The 9,252-nt window shown below is 42.2% G+C and overlaps 1 protein-coding gene across 1 annotated transcript in view; it reads left to right on the top strand.

Moving 5' to 3' along the window:
* The first annotated feature begins 206 nt into the window (after positions 1 to 206).
* Positions 207 to 9,252, top strand: part of KCNH5 (potassium voltage-gated channel subfamily H member 5) — a 234,387-nt gene continuing 225,341 nt past the window's right edge. Inside the window, exon 1 of the mRNA XM_074998679.1 lies at positions 207 to 279. Within this exon, the coding sequence (XP_074854780.1) occupies positions 207 to 279 (73 nt within the window). The remainder of the gene's footprint in view (positions 280 to 9,252) is intronic.

The following is a 9,252-nucleotide window of genomic DNA, read 5'->3' as shown; positions in this document are numbered from 1 at the left end:
GCAATCGTCCCGCAGCCTGCGGTTCGCGAGCCCGGCGTGCGGCCCCGCCACAGTCTGGGCTCCCCTCGCCGCCCGAGCGCTACTACCATGAACTGCTCCATCCTCGCCGGAGCGACTCACCGGCACTGGGCGCGAGACACCTCCCCGGCCGCCCCCCGCAGCCGCCGCGCGCCCGCAGCTCCAGAGCCCGGCTCTGCAGGCGCAGGATGCCGGGTGGCAAGAGAGGGCTGGTGGCACCGCAGAACACCTTCCTGGAGAACATCGTCCGGCGCTCCAGCGGTAAGAGCCGCCCCTGCCCGGGTCCCAGCCGCGCCCGCCCGGCGCCTGGGGGGAAAGTTCGTTGCTGCTGGGCGGGGTGATCGCCGCAACTTTTTGGGGTGCTGGGTGTTGTTAGAGGCGGCTGCAGCCCTCCAGCCGCGGGTGTGCTCCTGAGCTCCTTCCAGCCGTGCTGGCTGCTCCCCTGCCTGGCGCGGTGCGCGGCCGCGGGAAGGAAACTTTTATTATGCATTTGCTTTTCATTGCAAAACATAAAATCACCCGGCCCCCACTGAGTGCAGTAACAAGCCCCGCTCCCTGGAGGGTTTGTGTTGTGGGAACGGTTTAGCAGGTGAAGATCAGGAAGCAATAAAATCCCTCGTGCGTTCAGCAGCGTTTTTCCCCTCTTAATCTGAGGGTTTTGGTTAATTTCTGAAGTTTTCCGGGCGGTTTTATTGGCAACTTTAGCAAGCTAATTAAAAATAAAAGTGCCTCACACTTTAGTAGAAATAGGCGCAGACCACAAATGAGAACGGATATTTTCACTGTAAAATTGTTCAGCTTTTTGATCCCAGCTATCCGTGTGTTTAACATGAAAAAAGTGGGTTTGTGCGTGTGTATTACCACCAAAATAGCAAAATATGGAGTTACTTTCCCATAAAAATAAATTCTATAGAGAACAGATTTTAATCTCTAGATATCTGATTAGCTAGCCTTTGCTGCTTTTCTTTCAGGACCTTTTTATTTTATTTTTATATGCCTTGTTTAGTTCTTGCCAACTGATATTGTTATTTAATTATTTATTGCATTAAATATTTTGAGTTCTTTATCAACTGGTTCAGAGGATAAATATGCAAAAGATAATTTGAAACTGTATCTTTACTATATGATTCAGTCTCTGTCTTCAAAAATGGTTCTGTCTAATAGCCCTACTCTTTGTGCTTCTGTTGGTCAAAAGCCCCTAGAGTTTTCTCACACTTTGAAACTAATTTCTGTTGCAGAGGTGCTAGTAGGATATTTATAGCGAATTGGGTGGCAGTAATCCTGTGGCTGTATATACATTCTGTGTCTTCTCAACAGTTCCATGCCCGCAGACTCTTCTGTATAATTGCAGGACTGCTGGATTTCCAAAATTCCATGGCCATAAAATTATTCACTGCCTTTGGAATCTCCTACTCTGGTAGCACATTAGGAAACGTGATCAAGAATATCATACACAGGCATATTCATGTAATGAAATTGGTACAGATCATCCCTCCAACAAAATTTAGGTGACACTTTGGGGGTAAATCCTGACCTCCTCCTTAGTTTTTACTCAGGCAAATTCCCATTGGAGTGTTTGTGAATAAAGATGGGAGAAGGACCTCAGCATTTGGCATATTGAAACTCTCTTTGGTTTCTCTTTAGACTACAAAAGTTCAGATCAGCATTGCGATGTCCAGCACTGACAATTTATGTGCTGCCATATTTGCATTAATTGCATCACATGGACAGAGCAGAGGAAAACAAAAAGGTTGCAGGGTATATCCTTAAGAAATACGCTAATGCTCAGATGGTCCCATAAAGCAATAGTCCATGCGTTCTGTTGCACAGTGCTAAGTTTATTTCATGTTTCTGCCTGAAGTGGTATGATTATGTTGGGTCTGTTTGACATTTGATGTTTGGAGGCTGATTCTGGTCCCATTGAAATCAGTGGGAATTTTGCAATTGCCTTCAGTGGGAACAGGACTGGGACCTAAAATTGTTGGTTGAAGAATGTTCTTCTTGGTTTTAAAATGTCAGTTTCATAATAAACCAGTACATGCTTTTGTCTTCCTTTAATATTTACCAATATAAAGTGCCGTACTTTGCTGCTGATCTTGTGTTTAGTTCTGTGGTGGTAGGATCATGGACATCTGGGGTTTCTTGCAGCAGTCCACTCACCAGAATTTTAAATGAAAGATTAAATAACAGGATTTTATGTAGCACCTTTGCTCTCAGAAGCACCAAGAGTTGGATGACTTATAATTAGCTTCACAACAACATCAAGAAGATACAAATAAGTATTAGAATCCCATTTTAAAGATGAGTAAACTGAGGCATGGGCAGTCCAATTGTTGTGCCCAAGGTTCCATGGGAAATCAGTGGCAGAGCTGGCAACAGATCTCTTAGTCTCTTGCTCTAGACCACATGGGCTTCCTATTGAAAGTTTGATAAGGCATAATGTACCAAAAAGTAGAAAAGTTCATGAGGAGTTTTTTAATTGTACTTTTAAAAATATGTTATTTTCCATTTAATTTAAATATGACCAAAAATAGAAACATGGGGTTTGTCATTTGGGATCAAACCACTGATCCCTCTAATCTACCTCCTCTAGTGGCTGATTTCTGATGCTGGAGAAGTGCAGCAACTCCCCATAATCAATGTTTCCTCTCATTTTTTTTCCATCCATGGGTGGTGTAAATTTTGTTACGTGCACCAGGCATGTGCAAATGTGCCCCACCAATAAAAACATATGCTGCTGGCTGTGGATGGCTATGGGCACTCTGTCAATCAGCTGGACAGCACCTGACTGTCTCCTGGGTGGCTGCCCAAGTGCTCAGCTACAGGGAACAGTGCCCATAATGCACCAAGCTAATTGTACGTTGATTGATGGGGCTAGGGAAGCCTTCCTAGCTCATGCAGGTAATCAGTATTATACCCTAAAGCATGAGATTAGATGATCTTTATTTTACTTAATGGCTCACGTTGTCATGGTCATAATATCATTCACACATTTTGGAAATCAGCAGCACTGTTGGATTCCCCGAAATCTTTCATTTGCAGGGAGTTCTATATTGCCTGCAACAACATGAATGCCTCTTGAGTGGGGCAATTCCTATCCCACCTAGTGTTATCTGTAGTCAGGACTATACATCATGTTAAATAATACTGCCTTGTGTTTATTATATTGTACTTGCAGTTTTCAAGTCACTCTTCACTGTCAAGGAACAGGGTAAACAAAAAGGGCTTTTTTCATAATCTTCAACAGTTTGAATATCTCAGTGTTTTCCCCTCTAATTGCTTTCTAGGCTAAACAAGGCTATTGTTATTTGCAATCTCTCTTTGCATTTTAAGTCCCATCAGATTTCTTTATGGCCATACATTTTGACTGAACAACTGAGCATGTATTTACAGAATTACAGTAACTTTATTGAGTTGAAATTCGTTGCTGACTCTGCCTTTTGACAGTGGGAGTTTTGTGCACAGATTGAGTTTGCTAGATAGACCTTGGTGCTAAAAACAGTCAGATGGTTGGTTTCAACATGAACTGGAGACATTCTGTTTTGGAACCTTCCCCTTCCTCCCAGGTTTGGTTACGAAATAGATTAATCTCCTGGAAAGAGTGAAAGTGAATATACAAAGAAAGGTATTGGCCAAGTGTTTCTATGATCATGCACAGGACTGGATGTCCAAAAGGCTTAGAATCATAGAAAGCTAGAACTGAAAGGGACCTCAAGAGGTCAAGCCTTCATGGCAGGACCAAGCACCATCCATATCAAAATTTTATCCAGCATGTTCTTAAATATCTCCAATGATGGAGATTCTACAACCACGGTATGCGATTTATTCCAGTGTTTAACCACCCTGACAAGAAAGTTTTTCTGCTGTCCAATCTAAGCCTGTCTTGCTGCGATTTAAGCCCATTGCTTCTTGTGCTATCATCAGAGGCTAAGGAGAATATTTTTCTCCTCTCACCTCCTGGTAACACCTTTTTAGGTACTTGAAAGCTGCCGTGATGTCCCGTCTCAGCCTTCTCTTTTCCAAACTAAACAAATCCAGTTCTCTAAATTTTCTCTCATAGGCCATATTTTCTAGATCTTTAATCTGCTTAGTAAAAATGATATCTCCCCATTGAAGTATGTGTGAAGATTTGGGGTGACTTCCTTTTATTCTGATACCATTCTGCATTCCCCCTCCAGCTTTGCTGGGGTGAGTCTTCATCTGGTGCTATACTCTTGAAGAGCAAATTATGTTGCCTTTTGGACAGCAACAAATTGTTCCATCAAACAGTATGAAAAGGATTCTCCCAGAGGATTGTCACTCCGGTTCTCTTTACAAACTGTTCACCCACCCACAGTTGATATCGCCTAAGATAGTTGCTCTATCTTTAGTGTACTCAGTACATCTTTTTGGAACAAAACAAAAGTATAAACAAACAATAAAGGCCATGAGGGGCCAGATCCAAAGCCAAGCGAAGAAACTGGGAGTCTTTCAATTGGCCTGCTTGTACTTTGGGCCACCCTCAGTGTGTCTGTGCCTTCTCCCTTGCTTATGGTTATAAGAAACTTAAAATAAATGAGCAACTGTATGGATAGATACACTGGGAAAGGGTAACAAACCACTGTAAGTGCATGAACCCCTAGTAAATGAGGTTTCACGCAGACTAAGGGAGAATTTGTCTGTGTGAGAGAACATCATGTTAGAACACGTCACTGATGTTTCCTTTTATCTTTATTAGAACTGAAGGTTTGGAAAGGACTTTTCTTTCTTAGGGCAAAATCCCCCTCTCAGCTTATCACAGATGTGCACACCATTGATATTTTTGCTTCTCCTAAATGTGCCTAAATCTGACATTGGTGTGAGAGACAGGATCTGGATTCAGACATCCTTCGGCTTTGAGTCCAGAGCTGAAGTTGCAGCTCGGGGCCACCTCTGTAACACATGCCAGGAAAGCCAAAAGTTGAAGCTGAGCACTGATTTCACCAGTGCCAGTAAAGAGAGGAGAAATTTGTCCTCACTGTCGATCCTCTCCTTTTGCATAACCCAGTGGCAAAGTTTTACCGCAGTGTTTTGGACATAATCTGGTGGTATAGGCATGTACAGATTTGTTGCAGTTTTACCTTTGGGATGTCTCAGTATAATGCAATAGAAAGCAAAAGTAGTTTGCAGGGGAGCAAGCCCTGGTTCAGAGGTTCTCAGGCTGTAGTTTGGGATTCAACAGGGGATTGTGACCCCTTTTTAATCGTGTCACCAGGGCGTATTTTAGACTTGCTCGCTCCTGGGGCCAAAGCCTGAGTCCCACTGCCTGGGGGCAAGTGATTCGGTGGTGGATGACAGGGCTCAGACTGCAGGTCCCTCTTCTTGGTGCTGAAGCACTTGGGTTTTGACACACTTGCTTTGGGGCTGTGGGGTTTGGGCTCAGGTGGGGTTTGGGCTTCATTCCCCCTCTTGGTGTTGTGTAGTGATTTGTGTTGTGGGAAGTGGTTTGCAGTGCAGTCAAGTGAAGAAAGACTTGCTTTCTTGGGCCTGAACTTGAAGCCCGAAGTACCTGTGACTCCTGTTGAAATCAGGGGAGTTTTATGTATTCAACAGCTACATGCTTTTAATATTTGTATAGTTTTTTAAAATACAGCTAAAATTTGATCAGGAAAAATCAATAGCAATTTCATAACTTAGAAGCATGAACGTATCATTTGCTGGGTGAGGGAAGAGCTAGGTTTCTTTCACCGACTGACCAGATTGCAGTGGAGATATCTTTTATGTTTGCATATACTTTTTTCTTTCGGAGTTAACAATAGCTGGAAGAGCAACGTAACAATGTACTGGAAGAGCAACGAAAGGTCCTGTGGCACCTTATAGACTAACAGAAAAGTTTTGAGTGTGAGCTTTCATGAGCACAGACTCACTTCATCAGATGCTGGTCATGGAAATCTGCAGGGCCAGGTATAAATAAGCCAGAGCAAAGGTGGGGATAACAAGGTTAGCTCAGTCAGGAAGGGTGAGGCTTACTACCAGCAGTTGATCTGGAGGTGTGAACACCAAGGGAGGGGAAGCTGCTTTTGTATTTAGCCAGCCATTCACTGATCTGTTCCTCTAATCAGAGAACAGTACATGCCACAAGAGGGCGCTCAAAGTGTTATTGCATCTACAGATGAGTGTATAAATCTGAAAGGAAACAGTAAAATGAAATTATTGCCTTTTAGAGAAAACATTCAGTTTGTTAGTTCTAGAAGGACGATATTATCAGTGAAAAATGTAGGAAAGTTAATTGAATGGGAAATTCTTGTGGCTGGCCTACTTAATTACTGTATTTGGTGGTTAGCTGGCATTTAGCGGCAAACCGGATTTTTTTTTTAAAAAAAAACATTTAAGCAGCATTTTCTGTTTTTAATGGGAATATTTAAGGGGTGGTGACGTGGGCTAATCATTCTCCCAAGTTAAAGTGTATTTCAGGAAGTTTGTTTTGACAAATAAGAGTTCTGTATGGTTTTCAGGTGCTGGGGCGCTTCTGTGACTGACCGACAATATTTTGAAAGTTAAACGCTCTGTAAACAGGCAGTTTAGCCCAATCCTGCAGTCTTAGCTTCCGGTGGCGATGTTCCCTCTAATTTTTTCCAACCATGGGTGGAATAAATTTTATGTGCACCGAGGCATGTGCAGATGTGCACCGCTGGTAGAAACACATGCTGCTGGCTGTGGGTGCTCCACTAATAAGCTGGCCAGTAACTGAATCTCTCCTGGGTGGCTGCCAAACACTCATCTTACAGGGAACGCTGTCCAGTGGGTGTGTATCTTGCTGGAGCCAAGGAGCGTGTTGCCTTAGTATGATCAGTTTGAGTTGAGCTCTACCATGGGGATCTGAGCACTTCATAGGAGTTTTGATTGAGTTGGGACTTCAGGATTAGGCCCTGTAACCTGGCGCGCATAGTATTTAGTTTTCAAAAAGTTGTCTGTCTTGCTCCCTAATTAGAGTGTGAAAATCAGACATCATTGTTTGCTGTCAAAAAAAAAATTTATTGAAATAGAAATACACTGAGTCCAGTGGGACTGCTGTTGTGGGTATTTGCAGGATTAGGTTCAATGTACAACTAGAATTCCAGACAAGGAGTCTCAAATTGAGATCCTAAATCTATATTTAGGATATTGCCTGATTTTTCAAGAGCACTGAGCACCCACCAGCTCAGGTGGCTTTTAATGGGAGATGTTGGGTGCTCTGCACTATATTAGGTAGGTACCAGGAAGGCTATGAACTGAAAAGATTTAAGCAGGGGCTTAACTTCATACACATGTATAGCCTCATTGATTTTAATAGGATGCTCACATGCATAAAAACTCCGTCCTAACTATGGTTTTGCAATCCTAAATTTAAGCTCTGGGGGGTTTTGAAAATCTTGGCCATGGGATACAATATGTTGTAACACTATTTAAATGGCAGAGGAATTTTTATTTTGTATCAGGAAGAAGAGTTTTTTTGAAAACTATTTTTTTTCCTGAAGAAACCCCATCTACATTGCTGTTTTTGCTTTTGGAAAAATCTTTTCCAGAAAAACATTCGGAAGAGATTATGCAAATGAGGCATGAGATTTGTAAATCAGCGCTTCATTTGCATTTTTGATCTCCCTCACTTGTATTGTAGTGTAGCTGTAGCCACAAACATGTATTATAATTATATAAAATTAGAATTTATGGTGAGCAGTTTTCTGGGGCAGGGACCAGGGATTACAGAGCATGTAGCACAATGGCAAACCAATCAGAAGTCAATCCTCAGTTTGCTGTTGTAATATAAATGTTAAGAACAATAATAGCTCTGATAGATCTCTGAAGCAGGAAATTGTTCTGTGATAAATTCATTGAGCTGATCTCCGAAGTTAGCTCTGTGAAAATACTGTCATAGATCTACATATTTAAAAGGCACAAGAAAAAAACCCCTCACTTTGTTAGAAAATGTAGAACATTCTTAAGAATTATGCCATCCTAAGAAGGTTTGCGGTATCAACATGTTAGTTTATCGACAGCACCATGCCCAAGCTTGACCCCTGATTCTGCAAACTGTTCAACATGGGTAGACTGTTGCACCCACATAGAGCCCCCTTGGCTTTATTGGGACGTCAAGCCCATGCAGGTCAGTTTGCAGAATCAGGATTTTCTCTTGCATTCTTTCTGTATGGTTGCATGCTATGCTGTGAATGTATAGTTGGATCTGTTGACTAAATTCAGAATAAGATTATTTGTCTGTGTCAGGCCTTGATTAGATTGGGTGAAAGGAAATCTAATATAAAGTGTGTCTGGGGTGAGGGGGGAATCTGAAAAGTTTTTATTTTGTTGAGTCTCATGAGTTTTCCAAGAGGAGCTAGTGTAGATTGTAGGATGACGCTGATCTTGGTTTAGTTACTGGGACAGTTGATTGACAGTCATGTAAGTGGTTTGGGATTCTCATAAGAGAATTCAGAAGCAAACAAAAGTTGAAATTGAATCCCAGGCTTTTTCACGCAGACTTTCAGTTCCGGGCTGTGCTCTGTCTGGGTTGGGAGTGCAATGCTTTTGAAGAATGGCAATATGCAAACATTGATTTGGATTATAAATCTGTTCAGATGGGAAGATAAGGATTTCTCTTTCTTCCAACTATTTTTATTTTTGGTTGGTTATTGATTATTTGATTGTGTGTACCTCCTGCTTCCAACATAACTGTTTAGTTCCTTAAAAGGCAAGTTGCATATTCTTCTGGGAAGAGATGTAAATGTGAAATGGTGGTACAAATTATACTCGAGTAGTTTTTAGACAAGGCGATGAGAGATGATGCTCTTCACTTGGCTAAACACATCTCCTAGAGTGGTTTAACTGTTCTTTCCCATCATTATATAACATGTATTTTTACACTGCTTTGGGCATTTTTGTTGTTTTTAAAAAATTACTTGAACATCATGCTCGTTTTTTAAAGACAAGTGTAAATAACCCTTCCTGTTCACTAGCTCAGTGTGAGGTTATTCAGCATACGGGGAGCCTTGTGATTTTTTACGTAATTTGGGGAGACTAGGCCTGAGGCTCCTTGTTTACTGTGTGTTGTGTATTAAGGTGTGTGTGCCACAGACCAGACCCCCTCAGACTAACCACCAAGAATAGGCTTATTCTGTACAGAAAACACAAAACACGATTGGAATTCAGCAGCCCCACTCCTCTGCCTGCAGCCTGCATACTGCTTCCAGATCACAGTCTCTGCTGAGACCCTGCTGGAGGCAGAGGGCATGTCCTGGCAGG

Source organism: Carettochelys insculpta, chromosome 6 (assembly GCF_033958435.1).
Source record: "Carettochelys insculpta isolate YL-2023 chromosome 6, ASM3395843v1, whole genome shotgun sequence".
NCBI classification, from domain to species: domain Eukaryota; kingdom Metazoa; phylum Chordata; order Testudines; family Carettochelyidae; genus Carettochelys; species Carettochelys insculpta.
Note: the sequence above shows the minus strand (reverse complement) of the source record. Positions and strands in the feature narration are given on the sequence as shown.